This window comes from Catharus ustulatus, chromosome 1 (assembly GCF_009819885.2).
Source record: "Catharus ustulatus isolate bCatUst1 chromosome 1, bCatUst1.pri.v2, whole genome shotgun sequence".
NCBI classification, from domain to species: Eukaryota; Metazoa; Chordata; class Aves; order Passeriformes; family Turdidae; genus Catharus; species Catharus ustulatus.
The window spans coordinates 137,502,995-137,524,175 of NC_046221.1; the positions used below are offsets into that span (position 1 = coordinate 137,502,995).

General features: G+C 41.4%; 1 protein-coding gene across 1 annotated transcript in view; it reads left to right on the forward strand.

Moving 5' to 3' along the window:
- Positions 1-19,483, forward strand: part of LOC117002881 (neural-cadherin-like) — a 45,147-nt gene extending 25,664 nt beyond the window's left edge. The window contains exons 18-32 of the mRNA XM_033072421.2: positions 938-1,031; positions 1,799-1,983; positions 2,543-2,775; positions 3,720-3,997; positions 5,580-5,794; positions 6,079-6,206; positions 8,173-8,300; positions 8,490-8,622; positions 8,705-8,885; positions 11,630-11,796; positions 12,454-12,718; positions 13,550-13,730; positions 15,133-15,386; positions 16,286-16,440; positions 16,861-19,483. Coding sequence (XP_032928312.1) covers positions 938-1,031; positions 1,799-1,983; positions 2,543-2,775; positions 3,720-3,997; positions 5,580-5,794; positions 6,079-6,206; positions 8,173-8,300; positions 8,490-8,622; positions 8,705-8,885; positions 11,630-11,796; positions 12,454-12,718; positions 13,550-13,730; positions 15,133-15,386; positions 16,286-16,440; positions 16,861-17,262 — 2,999 coding nt within the window. The 3' untranslated portion in view covers positions 17,263-19,483. The remainder of the gene's footprint in view (positions 1-937; positions 1,032-1,798; positions 1,984-2,542; positions 2,776-3,719; positions 3,998-5,579; positions 5,795-6,078; positions 6,207-8,172; positions 8,301-8,489; positions 8,623-8,704; positions 8,886-11,629; positions 11,797-12,453; positions 12,719-13,549; positions 13,731-15,132; positions 15,387-16,285; positions 16,441-16,860) is intronic.
- Positions 19,484-21,181: the final 1,698 nt, after the last annotated feature.

The following is a 21,181-nucleotide window of genomic DNA, read 5'->3' on the forward strand; positions in this document are numbered from 1 at the left end:
ATTTTAGTTGTTTCTTTAAAATCATTGGTACATCAGTTAATTTCTGGGAGGGACAATTCAAGACCTCAGATCTTTGATTAAATAAAACATAAAGGAGAGACAGAATCAAAAGGATCAAAAAGAGAATCACTGTATGTTACATTCATCTCCTGTGGGAATCAAACATCAGGGCATCCTGTGTGCTGTCTCCTGCAAAATGTCCAGTGAATGTCACCATGGTTGCCACAGAGGTACAGTTTTCTCACATTCAGTTCCTCGGTTGTTTGGGTTTGTGCTGTTCCTTGTCACGAGGTGAAGTCCTGCATTTATCATCTTTGTGTACCCTTGATTCTTTATTCAGCAGGTTTATGAATTCAGACAACTATCGACCTTTGCTTCAGAAGTAAGTTTTGTAAATCCAGAAAACACTGCTTTGTCAGTTTTGCAGAGAAGATGCAAAACCATCAGAATACATGCTGCTTTCCGTCTCACCTCAGTCTCACCATGTACTCAAAATAAGCCTGTACTCTGTATTTTGGACATCCTCTCTATCTTGCTGTAATTTCTATCTTGCTGTAATTGCTATTGTTTTTTGCCCTTTGTAACACAGTTTGCATTTTGCTTGTTCATCCTGCCAAACACCAATCCCTGTCTAAACCACTTTGTAAGCCGGTTGGATAATGCAGATAAAATAGTGAAAGTTCTCAGAGGTGGCTTTTCTTTTGTCCTTTCCATTGCTTTTCATTGCAGTAACCTGTAGAATTAAATCTGTGTAGTCATACAGCAAACGTGATAAGCAGGGCACCATGTGGCATTTGCAAACTGGTGCACATCGCTCAAGAACTACCACAACTATTTTTGTAGAGGTCTTAGGCTTACAACACGTGTGCTTAGGCCAGTACATGTTTGTGTACATGTGAGAGCTCTGACTGTGCACTTGTGTGCTGTGTTGTTCTAGGTATTCTCCCCACAACTGTGCTGGGACAGGTCAGTGCCCCTGATGCTGATGACTGGGGTCGCAAAATCTACCAGTTTGAAGGGAAAACATCAAGGTATTTGGAGAGAAAAATGGGAGTTGTGTGAATTTGATGGGAAAATGGAGCACACACAAAATCATAGCAAGTATTTACTCTGACTTTTTTTTGAAAACAAGAGTATAAAAGCATTTTGTTGGTTAGACACTTCTGTGTGTAGATCTCCAAATCCTTTCTGAGTAAATAATTCCGCAGTAAATAATCCTGCATGATGAACCAGTCTGCTGCCCATTGCATCATGGGCCAGAATTCCAAATTCCTGTTCACAGTCATATCCACAATCTGTATCAGTGAGCCACTACAGGAAACATACCTACTAACTTCTAAATTCCTCCATCCAAGCTCCTGCTGTTTCCACATCAGCACTGGTTTTAAGACCTTATTTATTCTAGATAGATAGACTTGGGAGTGTCTGGATTGTGACTGGGGCTGAGATGTACGTGTGCCACTCAGAGGTTTTGACAGAGGTGTCACTCTCAGTGAATGTATCTACCCTAGGAGTTTGCACTGTTCCCAAAGTTATGGCTAGTGCATCTTTAGTCTTCCTACACAGTTAATACAGCATAGCAGCAGGAAGAAACCTTAATGGCACACTGGTGAAAAATCATTAGGAGCTAACAGGAGACAACATAAAAAAATTCTGTTCTACTCTGTCCCTTCATGAGGGAACACATCTGCTTTCTTTGATAAATAGAAAGTGGTTCAGAAAAACCATCTGTGATGATAATTAGTACTTAGCTTTTGAACTTCTCATAGCTTGTTCCTTGGCTTAACTCTTATTACAGGTACTTTATCCTTAATGATAACTCAGGTTTGCTGACTATTAAAGAAGGAACCCCACCAGGAACATACAACATTAGAGTTAGAGTCATTGATGGAGTCTGGCCAGATGTTATCTCGACTGTAAAGGTCATAGTGAAGGAAATCAAAGATGATGCCCTGCAAAATGCTGGTTCTTTAAGAATAAAAGGTAAGCAATGTGCTCAGGTACAGTCTGTGTCTTTTATGTTACCGCTGTGGTACTTAGGATTCTGCTTAGAATGCTCTTAGACCTGGGATGAGAATTAATAGTTTTCTAGGTAAGGGTGTGAAAATGTATCTTTGCATGGTCCTCTGATGCTGCATGTGAAGGAACATTTGTGGAGAAAAAAGACAGCAGGGGAATGTTCTGATTTCTACACCAACTTTTAAAAACCCCAGCAACTTATATTTCAGAAGAAAAACTTTGTTTGAACAAGTGCCTGCCTGAAATTCACCAAATTCTTTCAACATTTGTGGAAAAGTGAAATCTTCTTAAACATGTTTCTGATTAAAAAAAAGAATTAAAAATTGGAAATCAAAAAATTCAAAAAAGTTTTAGAACACACAGGTTTAGCAGGAGCAAACACAAAAGGTTTCAGAGCCTAAAAATGAAAATACTCCTGAATTGGCATTTTTTGCAACCTTATGATTTATTCTGTGATGCTCCTCTCTTCTGTTGCTACAGCAGTTCCAAGAAATGTGTGTCAAGTTTTCAACTTCTCTTACAGGTATCACACCAGAGGAGTTCATATCCCAGTCCCCCGAAAAACAAAGTAAATACTACCAGATGAAGAAGCTGCTTTCAGAAATTCTCTCCATTCAACTGGAAAATGTTCACATTTTCAGTGTACTGAATAGCCCAAGTCCAATCCGAGGGGTTGATGTTTGGTTTGCAGTTTATGGTCCACCTTATTACAAAGCAGAAAAACTTAATGGCAATGTAGCAGCTTCCAGAGCCTGGGTAAGTATCCATCCTGTGTATGAAACCACAGCATCTTCTCATTGTGTCTATTCAGGTAATGCCCCTTGCCTAGTGAATGTGAACAATTGGAGTGATTGAGGGAGTAATGTGTGAGATAAATAGATAGTTTTAGTCAGTAAAATCAAACTATCTTTTTGCACTTCTACTAGAAGTTTCAAATAGGAATGTTTTGAAAGCCAGACTCTAAATATATAGTAACACCTAAACACAATGGGACTGTAAACATGTCTTTCTATTGAAAAGACTATAAAACGGTATAAAGAATGTGTTTGGCTCTTGCTTTAATGTTTCAATTTTTAGTTCTGTAGTTGAAATTCCCAAACTAGTCAAAGTTTCAAGTTTCTAGACTTAAGAGAGCAAAGTAGTAAAAGAGCCACTCTCCAGCACAAAACCAGGTTGGAAATATGTGTTTAAAGTTTAGTAAAGTTCCTTTCCCTCTAGCAAAAAAACCCCAAAAAACAACAAACAATCAAACAAAAAAACCCAAAAAACAATCCACCAAAAAAACATATTGAAAAGAGTTAAATTATTTGCTCTCTTGGGAACATGTTGGTGCAGAGCTGTACCAACTCATTCTCTAATAAATATTGACAATATTTTTGCCCTTGAAATGCTTATTCATGCTGTAATTGACTTACACCAAGGCTTTAGCTTTAACAGATGCCAGACTGAGCTGCCTTTGCCTGCATAGGGTGAGGCTGATATTGGAAGGAATTGGCACAGCAACCAGTTTTGAAGATAAATAAGACTTGGGCTTTTCATTGCTGTCATTGGTGAACTTAGTGGAAAAGTCAGATGATTGCAACTAATTCTTCTTATTCTTTTCTTCTTCTTCTTCTTTTCTTCTTCTTCTTCTTCTTCTTCTTCTGCTTCTTCTGCTTCTGCTTCTGCTGCTTCTTCTGCTTCTTCTCCTTCTTCTTCAGCTGGAAAGCATTCTGGGCATAAATATCACCCAGACTGGCATTGATGAATGTGTGACTGCAGACTGCACTCACAGCAGTGGATGCATCAGTAAGCATGAACAGAACCATGTACCAACCCTAACCACAGCTGGAAGTGTTTCACTGGTATCTGTGACAGTCCTGAGTCATGCTGTGTGTGGCTGTGCTGCTCGGGAGAATCCTCATCTTTCCTGCTCCTCATACCAGACAAACCCATGTCTCAATGGGGGCACATGTGTGGATACTGTTTTGGGCTACAGGTTGGTAAAGTTTCATAAGGTGTGCAAACAAAATGCATGTAGTGCAGACTGTAAGGAGGATGACTCAAGGCTTCAGGAACCATCACAGCCTTCCCACTCACTGTTTCAGATCTCAGTTTGTTATGCTTCACACTCAGGTCTTGCAAAAGAACCACTATGTTCAGGTCCATGTATTTTATGTTCAACATAGTCTCTAGGAAAACCTTGGAAATATTCCAGGCTGCACCAGTTCCATTAATGCCACCCTGCAAAATGCTCTTAGTTTGTGCAGACTGCCTTAAACATCTTAATGCTGTTAAATGTTTTAATTACATCTCTTATGTCACTTAATAACCTCTTCCCTCCATTTCTTGTCTCACTTATTTCTCCAAAAATGAAATCTCATAGATAATATAGTATAAAGATGAAAAAAATGATAGGACTGTACTAGCTCAGAATTAGCCTTATCCCCTTCCAGAATGTGGCTTCCAGCATGTTTGCTTAAAAATAATCATCCCAATATAGGCAAGCAGAAATACTGGCCAGTCTTTGTAGCACCCTCGGTAGGGGTGACAGGACCCAGACTGAAGCTGCAGAAGCTCTTGTCATGCTAAAGTTCTCATTGCTGCTCAGGTATAATCAGACAAGGAAATTTTGCTGCCCAGAAACTCTAGGTAGGCTCCATCACCCATCATTTATTCAGCTCTGAGGTTTCTTTGTTTCTGCTCCATTTTCAGTAGTTTTATGTGTCATCTTTTCCTGCATCCTACCCCCATGATTTGCTCTCAAAGGTACTAGCAATCTATGGGAATCAGAAACCAAGAAATAGGAGCCCAGCTGATCTCCCTTCCTGTCCTTCTCCCCATTTCTGTGGTTCCTTTGGTTTCCCACTTACAGGTTCTGTTATTGTCGTACTGTGGCTAATTTTTTCTGCAGAGTTTTAAGGAAAGAACTCCAAGCCTCTCTTGTTGGAGTGTAAAAGAAATAAGCTATCAAGTATCTTGCAATAGGAGTGAAGACACCAAAATCTATGACTGCCACACCCCACTTTTTCTGGGTGACATTACCCTCCCATATCTTTCCTGTGGAGACTCTGGACACAAGCAGAATTTCTTTCCCAGTGAAAATAATCAACCACTGTATTAATCTCCCCAGGGAGGTGGTGGTTTACCCAACAGTGGACACTTCTGAGATTCGACTACCAGGATGTTGGGCCATCTCATCTAGATCATTCTTTTGCCAAGAAAAGTTGGACCAAATTATACTTGAGGCCCTTTCAACCTGGCATTCTATGATTCCTTTGCTTTTCCTGTCAACATTATAAAGTCTTCAGACAAGCTGATAACTTTTTTTATGTAAGAGATTTTCATGGGCTTTACATATTACAGCAGGTCCATCATTTACTCACAGAATATCCTTGCCCAGACATAGTAGAACTTAGATTAAATCTATATTGTGTTTGTACAAAAAAGTCAGAACATTTTTAGTACTTTACCTGCATTATGGAGTCCTGTTTTTAAAGTGAAGAATCCTGTTGTCAGAAGAGACCTTTGCATCTTCTGTTTGAATGATGGATATTTGCTTTTATTGTTTCATTAAATAGATGCAAATGTCCTGCAAATTTTCATGGACCAGACTGCCAGCAGACAAAACACAGCTTCAGAGGCCATGGTTATGCCTGGTTCCCTCCTCTTCAGCCTTGCTTTGAGAGCCGCATCTCCCTAGAGTTTATCACTGAAGTTGTTGATGGCCTTTTGTTGTACCATGGACCAGCAGCACAAGGACAGCCGGGAGAACGGGAAAATTTCCTTGCTTTAGGTTAGCACCCCATGAAGTATTTGTGTTGTTTGTGTGAAGGTGAGATTCCACTTAGTTCATAGGTTTTGGGGTTTTGTTTTTAAAAAGGCTCAGAAAGTTACTTTTGGAGAATAAGGAGAATGCACAATGGTTTGCCAGTCTGCCTAATTCATATCTTTGTGTCACTGTTAGAAGCTGGACTTTTTTTAAGATCTCCAACTAAGATCTAGCTGCAACAGTCATTTTGACTTCATTTGAATGGGAATATGGTTACTGCATATCCAATAAGAGTCTTTCCTTTGCAGAACTCTCTGGTGGGGTCCCATCACTGACCGTGAGCCACAGCTCTGGTGAGCTTTTCCTGCAGCTGTCACAAAAAGTTAATGTTGCAGATCGCCGCTGGCACAATATTAAAATTGTAAATGATGGAAAGGCAAGTGTAAATATGGGCAGTCCTGTGTAAGCATTAATTCATGTACCTAGTTATTCCTTCCAAATCCTTCTTCCCTTCTGTAGAACTCTTATCAATCACTCAATTTTCCATTGTCTCTGAAACAGCAGGAGTAGAAGTCTGTCAATTTGGACATCCTCTTAGTCTTGAAGCAGTGAAGCAGAGCAAAGCCTGGAGAAGTCTGATCCAGTTATGAAACTGGCCATGCTGTTTCTTTTGTTTAGTTGTACTGCCTGCTGCTTAGGCAACAGAATTGTGATAATCCAGGGGCTAAATGCTTCTTGATGTGATTGAGTGAAATACAGTAATTTCACGACCATAAGGCGCACCGGACTATAAGGCGCACCCCCCAGGAGCCGGCACATTTTGCAACTTTGTAGATCAGATAAGGCGCACCGGACTATAAGGCGCACTTATTTTTTTGCAGCGAGGAGCCCCGTGGTGCGCAACAAAGTAATGAATTACTGGCAGGTGCTCAATTTGCAAGCATTTTTCAAAGATCGGTGTAGCCTTTAAATGTAGCCCCAGGCGCCCTCCCCATGCAGCGGGCCCCGGCACTCCCGCCCGCCCCCAGCGCCGGCTGGCACGGCTCATGGCACCTGGCTCCCACCATGTGACCGTGCTGCGTCCTGGCTTCCCTGTGGCCGGTGGCGGCGGCGCCGCTTCTCTCCGCTTCCCCGGGGCTACGCCATTTGTCGCCGCTTTTGGGTGGCCGCAGGGGCTTCCCCGCCACCGCTTCTCGGCGGCCACAAGGGGCTCGGCTAGTGCTGGAATGCAGCAGCTGCGGGGGCTCGGGCGCCACTGCTTCGCTGCCGCCGCTTTTCGGTGGCCACAGGGGCTTCGCCGCCACCGCTTCTCGGCGGCCGCAGGGGCTTCCCCGCCGCTGCTACTCGGCGGCCGCAGGGGCTTCCCCGCCACCGCTTTTCAGCGGCCACAAAGGGCTCCGGCAGCACCGCAATTTGGCGGCCACAAGGGGCTTTCCCGCCGCCGCTTCTCGGTGGCCGCAGGGGCTCAGCCGGCACTGCCTTTTGGCGGCCGCAGGGGCTTCGCCGCCGCTGCTCCGATGCCGCCACTGGGCGGGCTCTGCTCGGGGCTGTTGCGGGCTCGCACTTCTTGTTCCCTCCACGCCCGGGCCAGGGCCCCCCGGGTTCTCGTTTCCCCCTCGCCTAGGCCAGGGCCGGCACCGCCCGGCTTCTTGTTCCGCCCGGGCCCGGGCCGGCGCTGGCTCCCTCCCTCCCCTCTTGGCTCCTACCGGCTGTGGCCGCCCGCTCCCGGCCCCCCTCGCGACTCGGCGCTCCCGTGGCACCGCCCCCGCATTGCGGCTCGCACTTCTGGTTTGGCAAATTTCGCAACTTTGTCCATCAGATAAGGCGCACCAGACTATAAGGCACACTTCCAGTTTCAGGGAAAAAATTTAGTCAAAAGGGTGTGCCTTATAGTCGTGAAATTACTGTACTCGTGCTTTATCTGAGTGAGAAGCCCTGCCCCACCAAGAGACTTTAGATGTGTAGCACAAAGGAGATAGATGCACTTCTGTGTACAGGGAATATCTTGTTGATATAACACTGCTGAAGGCATCTGCTCAGCTCCCCCTTCTCTCCCACATAAGCTGAAGAGCAGGTCAGGATCTGGGATGCAGCCTGATGGGTTATCTCTCTGTGTTCTCATCTTGCAGAAAACTCCAAGAATGTCCTGCACTCCCTCTACCATGTCAATGACTTGGCATGGTCATGGCAGAGTCAGATCTTTCTTTTGTGTGGCTCTTTAGTTATATGCCATGTGCAATAACTTTCCAGATTAGTATGTGGAATATTTTATCATTTTAACAAAGTTTCCTTCACCGTAATTGCTAGTTACTATTCTACCTTCTGCTAAGTGAAAGAAAATATGTAATTAAAATATATGCATGTCTCTGGATATAATTGTTTTAAATAATGCATTTTTCTAGGAAGTGAAGTTGATTCTTGACAACTGCATGAATGTCTCAGTTAGAGACAATGGCAGTGTCACTAAGAAGATTTCCCAAATGGATCTGTCTGCCTGTGAAGCCTCTGGAGAGATTGTGGGATCTCAAAGGTAAAAAAACCCCAAAACAAAAAAAAGCTAACAACAAACCCCAAGCAAACAAACAACTAAAAACAAACCAAAATTGAAACACAACTACTCAAAAGAGCTACAGAAAAAGGTAGGGGTGGGGTGGTGAAATCAGCCAAGCTGTTGTATTTTGTGTGCCACTGATTCTTTCTTTCCCTCCCTTCTGTTCAGCATGGGTAAGCTCTTCAGTGGCCATCAGCCCCTGCAGCTGGGTGGAGTTAAGAAGACCTTGCCTTACCACAACTCACAAAGGCACTTCAGAGGGTTTGTGGGCTGCATACGCAATGTCATCATTGATAGTAAGGTAGGGCCACAAAGATCAGTTTTGGATTTACTGCTGCTAATTGTAGGCACCTGCTGTGATGGTTTTCTTTGACCTTTTCCAGGTCTATGATTTAGAGCACCCTGCAGAGTCCCTGAACAGTGCTCCTGGCTGTGTCCTTATGGATGAAATGTGTCAGAGTGGTGGGATGGCCTCCTGTGGCACCCATGGCAAGTGTGTTGGTGGCTGGGATTTCTTTCACTGTGACTGCTCCCCAGGATATGCTGGATTAACATGTGAAAAAGGTACTGCAAGTTCTAGGGAGAAATTTGTGGTGAGGATCTGTGGGAACAGCATCAGACACACTGCTCCAATGTTCAAAGTTATACTGCCATGACTTTGAACTGAATAGAATAATAACACCATGCTCTACTCTGGGAATTATTTACATCTTCAAAGATGTCAAGATCCTACTAACTCTTGTTAAATAAAGATAATGTCACAGATGAGGTTTGTGTTAAGAGCTACTTTATTTTGCAGGGTAGGGAAGTGGTCAGACAGATTGCTTTGTCCTTTTTATCACCACCTTATTTCTCAGTGGTGAAAGGGGAAATATTCTGCATTGTGTCTTTTTCCTCTGTTCATGCAGATCACAAAATGAAGTTTAATGAACATGTGGGCATAATCCTCTTGTCATCTTCAGGCCCCATTTCCCATTTATAAAATGGTGATAATCACATTTGTATCTGTCATTAGAATGAATTGCAAGCTGAGCAATGCCCCTAGACCACAGCAGTGGGTGTAGGTGAGGACATAACATCAGTCTGGTTTCAACAAATATGCTATCCTGTACAAAGTCAGCATGAAATATGTATCACAGAACAAAAGTTTCTCATGGGGGATAATGAAAACCTCAGAGATGTTGTAAGAAAGTAGAAAAATTTAGCACAATTCAAAAACTTAGGAAATAAATTCTTAAACTCCTAGTAGCCCATATTCAGGGTACAGGGAATATATACTTGAAGTTGTCTCTGTCCCCTCTATCTTAAAACCTTCATCAGCCAAGCAGGAATCAGAAGTGAATGATAGGTGTTTATTGGGACTTTACCTGCCTCTGTGTACAAGGTACAAATGATGGAGTTGATCATAACAGTCTGTAAAGAGCACCAGTGCCCCATAACTCTGGGGGCTTTTGTTGGAAGAGAATTATCCCCTCAGTCCTGTAGTTTGAGTGAGCTGCAGGTGAGGATGAGCAGCAGTGAGCAGCTGGAAAGGGGTCCTTGCAAGCTAGTGTTGGATCAATATGTTGGAATTAATGAACAGGACAATGGTGCATTCCACATATCCTTTCAGCTCAATGCACTTACTTTTCCTTCTTGTATGCAGAACAATAATACCCTATGCAGGCAGCCAGACCCTCTCTTCTTTCTCCATCTGCCACACAAGACTTAAAAAGTGTGACAGTACATTACTGAGTGGAAGCCCTGTCTGTCCAGAGATGGGGAGGACTGGAATTGTAACTGGCATGGTCTAGACCTGGAGCATTCACTATTTAAGATGTTCATAATGACCACAAAATTGGTTAATATAGTTAAGCTTTTTGTATTACAGACAGATGATACTGGTTTATAAACATCTGCCTGGATTCAAATCCTACTCTGTTTTGCATTATTTTGCATCACAAGCCCAGCTGCTCTATTGGTTCTATCCTTCATTACTGTGGGACAAACCAAGGACTCAGAAAGTAATTGTTCAAAATCCATAAGTCATATCCTGATGTAACAGAAGAACTTTGATTGGCACCAGCTTCTTCTAATATATTGGGCTGCGAAATGCTGGTATGCAGCTGGTGCTTTATGAATGACTGTGACATGCTCACAGCAAGGAGCAGACAGCTGAGGACAGGAGTCACTGGAGCATCCCAGGAGAAACTATGTCTGCTCATCAGCTAGAGCCTGTAGCTGCAGAGACGGTGAACAAGAGAGAATTGGGTTAGGAACAATAATGTGGGGGGAAAAACCTAGAAGAGAAAATAAAACATGCTTCAAGAAAGGAAAGAGAGCAGGCAAACAGTGAAAAGAAAAGAGAGTGCAGAAATTAAGTTTCTTGATCATTTCATATTTCATGTCCTAAGAACCAAACTAAATGCCCCAGGATGAACTGGGTACTGTTTGGATTTCTACTTGCATGACACTGATGTTTGCTGAGCAGCTGGTGACCTAGTGTCTGTCCTGTCTATTAACTAACTTGAACTATATTTGGTGAAAAGAAATTTCTTTTTTTCAACTAAGCTTGACCCAAAAACAGATCTAGAATTGTTGTCAGCGAATGAGACTGAGAAGGTGCCTTCTCTGCAAGAGCATCAGGGCCTGGGTAGTTTAGTGGTGTTTGATTTCCACAGAAGTGTGCAGTGCAACTTCTTCAGACTGTGTTCTGGACCCTGGGCTCCTCAGAGGGATAGGGAAACAAATCATTCCAGTGCATTTTCCCTAATTAAAATAGTAAACACTAACTTAATCTCCCTTTGTAGTTAAAAAAATCCTGTGCCTTCTCTGAGGCTTTCTCTTGTGCCAATCGAAATGGGAAATAAAGTGCTTATTTTCTAACAGTGGGGGTTTTAACCATGGGACTAAACTGCTGAAAGAAACATTTGATTCTTTTCTTTGGTTGTTTTTTTGGGGGGTTGTTTTTCTATTTTTCAGATCAACATGAGCTACTTTACTGGAAAATATGCTTCAGATTGAAAAAAATAATTATTTGGGCACAGTGTAGGAGTGATTGGGTAGAACATACAGCTTGTAACAGGCAGACTGCAAGAGTCAGTATCTAATTGTCCTTTACCTGCCTAAATTCTGAATCCTGGATTTATTTTCTCTTAATTCCCTTTGAAGTGGGACAGAGGTTGCTGTCCATGATGCTTCCTCGTATTGCCAAAATTCCTTAAGAACTAAAACTCTGACACTCGGAGCTAGTAAATTCTCAAAGAGCAGAAATCTGAGGGAGCAGCCATTTCTGAGGTTTTCCCTTTGATTTTGTGTGCTGTGCTCAGTTCTGCCAGAATGGGCTTTTGGAAGGGACAGCTGGATCCATTACGAGCCAAGGAGCATCCTCAGCACTCGGAGCACTCGGATCCAGCTGATGGTGCGCACCCGGCTCTCCCACAGCACCCTGCTCAGCTTGGCCTCTGCAGACGGGAACGGACACATCCGACTGGAGGTGAGCAGAGCTGCTCTGCTGGAGTGCTCCTCATTTGTCATGGAGTACCACAGTGAGAGAAAAAGATGCAGTTTCTGATTAAAGACGCCCGTTCTGTAATGTAATAAAGAGCAAGGATTTTCCATATGAGGGTAACCACTCTCATTTGTGTTGTCCGTCTCAGTATTACACTTTCATGGCATAAATTCTAGTTTGCACCGCCTGTGAAATGTCCATGTGATGCGTGTGAACGAGAAGATTGTTTTGTTTGTCCTACTTGCTTTTTCCATTGGTTTCTCTCTCCTTGTCTGTAAAACTTGCCTCTACATTTTTGTTGCTGTTGAAAAAAAGCTGTCTGGACTATACTAGCTAGAGAGAAGCTAATTATTCTAATTGAAACAGGACTGTCAGCTGGGAAGATTTAGAGGTAGATATCGGTAGGGAGAAGACTGATTAAAGAAGTTAACTGTGAGTTAAAAGAGTGGCCTGTAAAACAAAGAGTTGATAATCCCTTCACCTGCAGTTTTCTTGTGGTAACTTTTATCTGGGAATAAAGCACTTAAAAACAAGAGTGCCATTTCCATTTTAAAAACTCACATCCATTTTTTGAGTCAGGACTGTGTAATAACATTTAGAAGTGCCTTTCTGTTATTAAAGGTCTTTATCATCTTCTTCTAGGTGGTTGAGGGTTTCTTTAGTGTTAACTTCAGTTTGGGGGACAAAAATCACTCTTTGAGAATGAGAACATTACATATAAACAATGGCCAGTGGGTTCTTCTGACCATGGAGCGCTACAACAATGAATTTACCCTGCGTGTTAACAGTGGTGGAGGTGATCAAGAAGTCACCTCTGTCTTGGGTGTGAATAGATGGTTTGAAATGGATTGGGCAAGCATCGTGCTAGGAAACCACCTTCCCAGTCATTCAGAGAGTGATTTCCAAGGTAAGTGATATGATGGATCCCTAATAGGGGGGAATTAAAGCCTGAAAGTGGCATCTTTGAGTGTATTGGATAGTCTAAAACCCAGGTAACAATTCCCATATGGACTACTATGCCCTTCCTTTGATGGGAGTTCAGTGTTCAACCCTATGTGCTATTGTATCTGGTTCTAGTGAAGACATGAGATTTCCTGAAAATATTAAAAAATAGCACTTCAGTTTTTTGTTTCATAGAATCATAGAATGGGTTGGAAGAGGTCTTAAAGATCATCTTGTTCCAAGCCCTCTGTCATGGGCAGGGGCACTTCCACTAGATCAGGGTTTCCCGTGTCTCAAGCAGTGTACTCATCTTCACTCCTGTTTTTGCCTTGGAAGGATTTAAGGAACAGGCAAAACAACCCTTGGCAGGAGGAGAAGGAATTGCAAGGCAATTTGTGGTGCTTTCTCCATTTCCTGGGTGCTTTGAGATTGTGGTTCAATAAGAAGACACCTTTTTCCATTCCGTTGCTTTTTATTCAGCCCTACCTTTAAGATTATATCTTAAGTCTAGATTAATTTAGTGGAGCTGATCTGATTCATAGCAGAGTTCTGCTGAACTGTGGTATTGGTACAGTGCAGCTCTCCTGGAGTAGTAGTATCAATCTGTAGATTGACAGAGCAAAATATACATGTGTTCTGTAGGTCTCCTAAAATAAAACTGAGATGTATTTAAACAATGTTTAAACAAGTTTTCTGCACAGCTCTAAGTTCTCCTGCTTATGTTCTGGGGGCAAGGCTTGAGGTGAAGAAGTAGCTAACAATGTACTTCTGTGCATACTTCTCCGCTTTGTTGCAGGTTGTATGCGTGATGTCCAGCTGGATGGTCATCCACTCCTTGTGGAAGGCAGAAGCACAGAGTTTGGATTAATTTTGAGGCGGCAGGGGGTCACCATGGGATGCCATTCCAGTGCCTGCAGCAGCCAGCCCTGTTACAGCCCCTTCCTTTGTGTAGACCTTTGGAGAAAATATGAATGCCGGTACATGAAGCTTTTGTTTTCATCCAGGGATGGCTGGGAAGCTTTTGTTCCACATTTGACCAGGCAACTTGCTTCTAACAGTGAAATTCCCTGTGGCTGCTGGCCAGAGAGAGCCATTCTGAGAACAAATCCTTCTCTCCATCTCATCTCCAATCATGGACTAGACTTGCCTTTTTCTGCAAGTCTGGTGTGGAGCCTAATTGCTCCACCTTTGTTTCCATGGTTGAGAAGATCACCAGGAGACCAGTGAGAACATGAAATGTCCTTTGATAAAAGGTGGATTGCAAAAGCTATGGTCTGTCCTCTATACAAAAACACTAATATAATGTATTTATACAATGATAGTGTATATAGACAGTGTGTGTGTATACACATCAATTAATATGTATATATAATATATATTTGTTTATAAATATGTGTAAGTATATTGCAAATACAACACATTTGCCTATATTTTCTGTAAAGAAGTTGAAATTAATCATCATTTCTATGAAACAATGAGACTTTCAAAATCAGATTGTCACAAAACTTGATTCTAAAATTGGCTTCCCAGGGCCAGAGCCAAAGCCCAACAGCTGTTATCCTATACTGTTAGTTTCTTGGAGATCTACTGTTTAAAGAAAAATTTCAAAATATTTATTAAAATATGCCTATCAAAATACAGGCATTTCTGTTTAAAAACCCCAAACATAAATACATGAGAGAAGGAGTCACTTGAATTCCTGGAATTCAGACAAAATTTGGCACTTGTGAAGTCTGGTGTTTCTTAGCTAGAAGAGGCTGTGAGATGGTTTCAACTGTATCTGGGGACTCCATTCTTGAGACTGCTTCTGAAAGAACAATATGAAGTCTCTGCCATTTTCTCAGTATAATTTCTTCTTTGGATTGCAGAAAGAAAGTCTGTGACTTCACACACTATACCTACAAGGCCTCTCCAATTACACACAAGAAGAAATCAATCCTAAAAGACAAGACAAGTAATTTTGAGGAGGTCAATGACATTTCTTCCCAGAGTCCAAAGGAACATTGCTAAGTTTGTACCACATGCTTGCTAGCTCTTTTCCTATTGATTTCAGCTGTCTATTTTCTTTTAGGGGCTTTGATTAGAGCAAGGATGTAGAAAAAGGGTTAGTCAGAAAGTGATGGCTCCCTCTTTTAAGGAAAGAGAGAAGCTCTTCTGCGTATCTTCTGGATCAGTAAAACGGAACATGCGTTCATGTTTTCATAAGTCTAATAGCTCACTAAGTTAGAGTTTCCATGTATTTCAAACTGTCGGTGTGTATTTGTGGTTTGCTTGAAAATAATTGAACTTTAAAGAAATAGTAACAAACTTTGCACAAAACAACATACAGCTCCAGATGCTTTGCTTGACTATAAGATATCATCTGCTTTGGTTGTTCAGGTGCCCAGCTGGGAAAGTAGAAGTGACTGACACCCTTACAGGGCTCAGACACTGTACTTCATCCCCTTGTGGACACTGGACCTGTAGGAATGGGGGTACCTGTGTGGCTCAATCCCAAGACAAGACTATCTGCCAGTGCCCTGAAGGTTACAAGGGAAGATGGTGTGAAATTAGCCAGGTGAAGGCTGGAAGACCTGTTGGACTAAGCTCTGGCTCTATTCTGGCAATCAGCATGTGCCTCCTTGTCTTCCTAGGTAGGAGATCATGCACCTTTTTTCCTTATTTTTAATCTTGTACCTTGTTCCACTGAATTAAGTCTGCGTTACCTCTGAGTGTTGTGATTAGTGTTTTTTCTTTTCTGGATATTGCTATTTGAGGATGCTAAGAGACAGACAACAACACATAGTTACAGTTTACTTGCTTTGAAGACAGTTCAATCAAAGTTAGGACTTCTCTCTTCCAGAGTCACTTACTTTCAGTCCTTCTTAAGTAAGAGCTTTCCATCTTTGTGTGCAACTCTGTGTGCAGCCACATCCATTTGAAACTCCCACCTGCCCTGAGCCTTTACATTTGTAGTAGATAGGACCTACAGCTATGTATGCTCTTCATATATTAGGAAGGAAGAGTTCTTCTAGAAAGTTCATGATCTTAAAAGGCAAGCCTCATTAAAAGTGTGGGCAGAGAGAGATGTTCACTGTGCCCTTTTTCAGCTACACCTTGGCTGAAAAATTAGTAACACCATAAAACTGTTCATGTTAATAAACTGTGTACACATCTCGTAATAGCAAAGACTCCATGATTATATTACACTTGTAACCTTCATTAAAACAGTGGTTTACTTACTTTGGGTATCTTATTTACTCAGGATTGGTGAAAGGCCAGAGATTGGCCAAAATGCCTTCTATTTAAATGGATTCCTTTAGGTAAGTAAAATACCCTTTTAATGAAGTTTATGATGTAATATACATAGATTATTCTTTACATTCACAAATTTAAGTTATTTATATGTTAACAATACTCTTTTCTTACCTGCAAATTTAGTTGTCAAATTAAGAGTTGATTTAATATCTCAGGAATCATATAACTAGTTGTTTGTCATGCAACATACTTTGTCATACATCATATAACAAATATGTGTCTTTGTTTCTTCCAGCACTCTTGGTTTCCTACACAGTGTGGAGTCAGTGGGGAAGTTCAGGGTTTCGGAAAGGAGGAATTTACCACATTCCTGAAGAGCGTGAAAGCTGGGAGGATGTTAGAGAAAATGTCTTCAATTATAATGAGGAAGGAGGTGGAGAGCGTGACCAGGTATGATGCAGCTTCAATCCAGCTTTGCAAATCCAACTTCTCCTCACTTTCTGCTCCCAGACGTTTTAGATAACTTATTATCAAACAGGCTTTTTTCTTCCTTTTTTTTTTTTAACCAGAAGTCCTCTTAAGTGGGAGGCTTCTATTTCAACCTGGTCTGTACCTTTAATGATTCCGGTCATGTGTGCCCACTTTCAAGGGAGCTGCTCTGGACACATCGTTGTTGCTTTAGCTGAAAACTATCATTACATGGGGGGATTTGGTATGATCTGAACTTAGTCCTCTGAACTAGGCACTCTCCTCTTCAGCTTATAGAGAACTCACAGAATTCACAGAATTGCCTTGTGTTATAAAACATTTTCAGAATCAGTTTCCTTTTGAATTGTTTCTCTCTGATAATTGCATTCTCTTTGTTTGCAGAATGCTTATGATATAGATGAACTGAAGAAACCTCTCCATAAAATTCCCCGCTCCTCCTTACAAGCAGCTGCTCCACACTCCAGGACACCAACTGGCCCGAAAAGAGACTCAGTCCCAAAACATGCACATCAAAAGCAATCAATATCAGCTGTTACCAACATCCCAGACTTCAAGGAATATGTTTCTCAAATCATACGGGATGCAGACAATGATCTAAAGAGTCTGCCAGCAGACACTATTCATTTTTACTGCTTGGAAGGGCAGTGCTCTCTAGCAGGGAGCCTTAGCTCATTAGATTCCATCAGTGGGGATGAAGATCTGAATTACGATTGCCTCCAAGAGTGGGGGTCAAAGTTTGAGAAGCTTAAAGAACTCTATGTGGTCTCAAATGAAAATTTGTAACTGGAGTTAAAGGAACTTGACACATTGTCATGACATATGGACACTACTTTTAAAAATGCCCTTTTTTATATATAAGTTACATCAAGTAACTTACATGAAGCAAGTTTTTAGTTACAATAGCATGATATACTCTTCCCAGGAGTGATAATCTGAATTATCTTTTTATATGCACTGTACAAAGGTATTTCATTATATAAGTGCAAAGACTTTCAAAGCATGAATTTTCTTGAAAACTTTGGAATGTAGGACACCTATAGAATAGTATTATAATATCTTTTTTTATTTGTGTAGACCACAGTGACTTACTAGAATTATCCTGGATGCAAGAACTTGAATTATTTTCTCCCTAGTGTTAATATGAAATCTACCAGGTGGGTAACAATGCATAGAGCATTCTTTTTTAAAATTGGATTAATTTTAGACTGTGAAATAATTATTATCAATGTTAAATATAAACATTTACAATTTCTGGTTTCATGTCGGCTTTTGTTGTATCCTCCTAAACTCTGCTCTTCCATGACATGACACACACCACCTCGCTCACAGGCTGCCCAACTCTGTGGGACTTTTTCTGTCAGACCATTTTTTCTAATTATCTGTACTAAGGGGAAAAGAGTAGCAAGATCCCATCTGTGAACATGACTTTGTGACAATTTTACACTCTTAAAGGTAGTTGTGGGATCTGGAAAATGTTTCTGTTCAGCAAACTTTTATGTCCAACTTTGCTTTTCACATGAAACCCTTCTTCAAAGTGTGCAGCTGGAAAACAGAAGAGCTGATAGCAGGTGTGAAGACAAGTTAGAAGTTGGAACTGAATTCTTTCGATCAGGACAGCCATTGTAAAAATTGGGATCCTCAAAATAGGGAAATAGGGAAATAGGGAAACCTAGCCTCTACTCCTTTGCCTCCTCCTGCTCTTCAAAAAATGACTGGTTTTAATATGGAAAAAAGGGAATCAGAAGGTTCTGAAATCTGACATTGACTTGAACACTCAGCTCTGTGACCATAGGTAAATCACCTTGTTCTTTCCCTCTCTGAGGTGGGCAGCTCCCAATGCACGGGGTGATCTGCAAATGTTAACAGGTGCTTACAGAGTGCTTGTAAGCTCTGAAGCACCAAGGGTTTTTTAACTGGTTTCAACTCAGTGGGATTTTTTAATTACCTTGATACTAAACATTTGTTTTTTATCAAAGTCTTGACACTTGCTTTGATTTATAATTAATGTTTTAAAATTAGATCTTTCATCACACTTCATCATTTTACTTGGCATAAAGAATGCAAATGTAAATTAGTTTTGTACCTAGAAGGAAGATTTTAATACTATTGGAAAAAATAGTTTACCTCAAAAATTGATTGAATGAAAGTACCATGTGAACTGAATAAAACAATTTCCATTCATTTCATATAATTACTTGTATTAATTATACTAAATTAGTAATATTTATTAGAAAGATTTGGAGAACGAGTCACCATGACCCACTCCTTCATGCCAAAACCTCACATGGCTGAGCACTGATTGTTCTTACGAAGTCATAAAAAATAAATATAGTGGATATATTAGCATACAGCCACATCTTGTTTAATTTAAATTTTTCCTCCTTTCTAAAGATATATGTGTAGTGTGGTAAGAAACTACAACATTTCTTACACCAAGGGATATTACATATGTTGTTGCGAAAATTAAAATTGCTGAGCCACAGAACTTCAGTAAGGTGACTCTTCCAAGTGTTGAATTCTTACAACATTTTCATAAAGTGGATACACATTTTATTGGTCTTTATTAAGTTGACTCTTCTGAACTTGGTATCAAGTAAAGCTTAGCATAATTATTGGTAAACTGTCTCTTCCAAAAGAGACTAATTTGAACAGTGTGCTACAAATCATGCTAATAGAGTATGATCTCCCTGAGGGTTATTTTGTAATTCATATTCTGAAACTGAACATTTTACATATGGATGCATTAACCAATAACTCAGGACAGCTGAAATATTTCCCTCAAATAACTGAACACACAAAGTAACATGCAGGACAGAAGATAAATTGCATTGAACTCAGGACATGTAGTGGACTTCTATCCTCATATAAGATGAGAAAGAACTTTCCTCTATCTCCTTGGGTTACTTATAGAAAAATGAAGAACGCTTATAGCTGACAGCTGCATGTGACAGCCCCAAGAGTCACACCATTTGCCTGAAAGCATGGTCCAAACACTTCTTGAATTGTCAGGCTTTGTGCTGCAACCACTTCCCTGGGTAGCCTGTTCCACTGTCCAACCACTCTCTGGGTGAAAAACTTTTCTAGTACTGTAATATTATGGTATGTAATCATAAATGTACATTGCAAACCACTTGTGCAGCCTTTGTGAACTCTTCTCTTGGTAAAATATTAGAGAAACTCAGCCAAATTACTGAAATAGATAAAAGCTTCTGCTAGTCATCCTGCTTATCCTCAGGACATATACATGTTCTAAGAACAGGGATACCTGAAAATCTTCAGAACCAGATCCTGGCTAGTTGTAGTTGAGAGAGTGGTGCAGTCAGACATAGACTATGCATATGCTGACACCTTAATTACATTGGAAGTTGTTACTGCAGAAAGAGAAGCTCTTCTGCCACTTCATTCATAAGACAAACATGGAGTTGTTGGAGCAAATCCAGAGGAGGGCCATGGAGTTGGTAAGAGAACAGGAGCATCTCCACTATGAAGAGAGGCTGAGAAAGTCGGAGCTGTTCAGCCTGGACAAGAGAAGGTTGTGTGGAAACCTCATAGGAGCTTTTCAGTATCTAAAGTGAGCCTACGGGAAAGCTGGAGAGGGATTCTTTGTCAGGAACTGTAGTGATAGTGATGCCTTGGGTTTTAGCTTTTATATTTTTCAGAATTTCTGCTGTTTAGTGTGTAACTCTGAAACTTCATGTTGGGGGTTGGTAAGTTCTCTTCACAGGGTAGTTAGACAAAACAATCCCTTTCTAGCTAGAGCATCAAGGACAACTGGTACCCAAAAAGCATAAACAATGATGAGGGAAAGGGGGCAAGGCAGGGGGCTGATACTTCACAGCCTGGGGCTGTGTTTGGATAACTGACCCCAATATGCAAATTAACCAAAACTTATAAAAGTGTAAAGACTTGTGACCAGGATCCGTCTTGGATTTGATTTGGGTGTATCTGAGGCTGGGCTCTTGCACTGCTCAAGGTGTATCCTTTCAATAAATACCTATTTTATCCCTTTTGCTCTGTCTAGTCTCTGTTCCAGGTCTTTCCAAGCATCAGTTCTGGCACCCCAGAAGGAACCTCAAGGCATTGGAGGAGGAACACCCGTCTCCTGACCCTGCCTGGAGGAACACCCATCTCCTGACCCACCCATCCTCCCCAGCCCTGGCATAAGAGGAGTGGGTACAAATGGAAAGAGGGGAAATTTAGGTTAAATATTAGGAAATAAATTCCTAACTGTGTACATAAATGCCACACTATGAAAAGCCAATGTCCATAAAGGAGGCAGAGGAGTTCTGCAATTTTATTCTAATAAAGGGAGAGAGTCCACTAGGTAATCCCCCGTGGGGTGTCTCTTGAGGTTTTGGAGGATGCAGCCTCCTTTTATCCTAAACCTCACCTTCTTCATTTCCCCATTGGCTGAGACACTGGGAAGGTACAGCCTTCCCAAACCACCTACCACATATTCCCCCAAAAACGTACCGTCATTTTCCCTAAAGTTGAGAAGTTCAGACTGTCTGGCTTCTGGGGATCCACAAAAAGTTCAGACCATTTGGGCTCTACAATAGGCTTTGCACACACCCATTTCTCCTAATGCCCTAAAGTTCAGGAATTCAAAATGTCTGGTCAAAATGCTTGGGTTCTGTCACAAATCTGTGCAGTTTGGTGTTCCCCGAGACTCATTTCAAAGACAGTAACACTCATTTCTCCT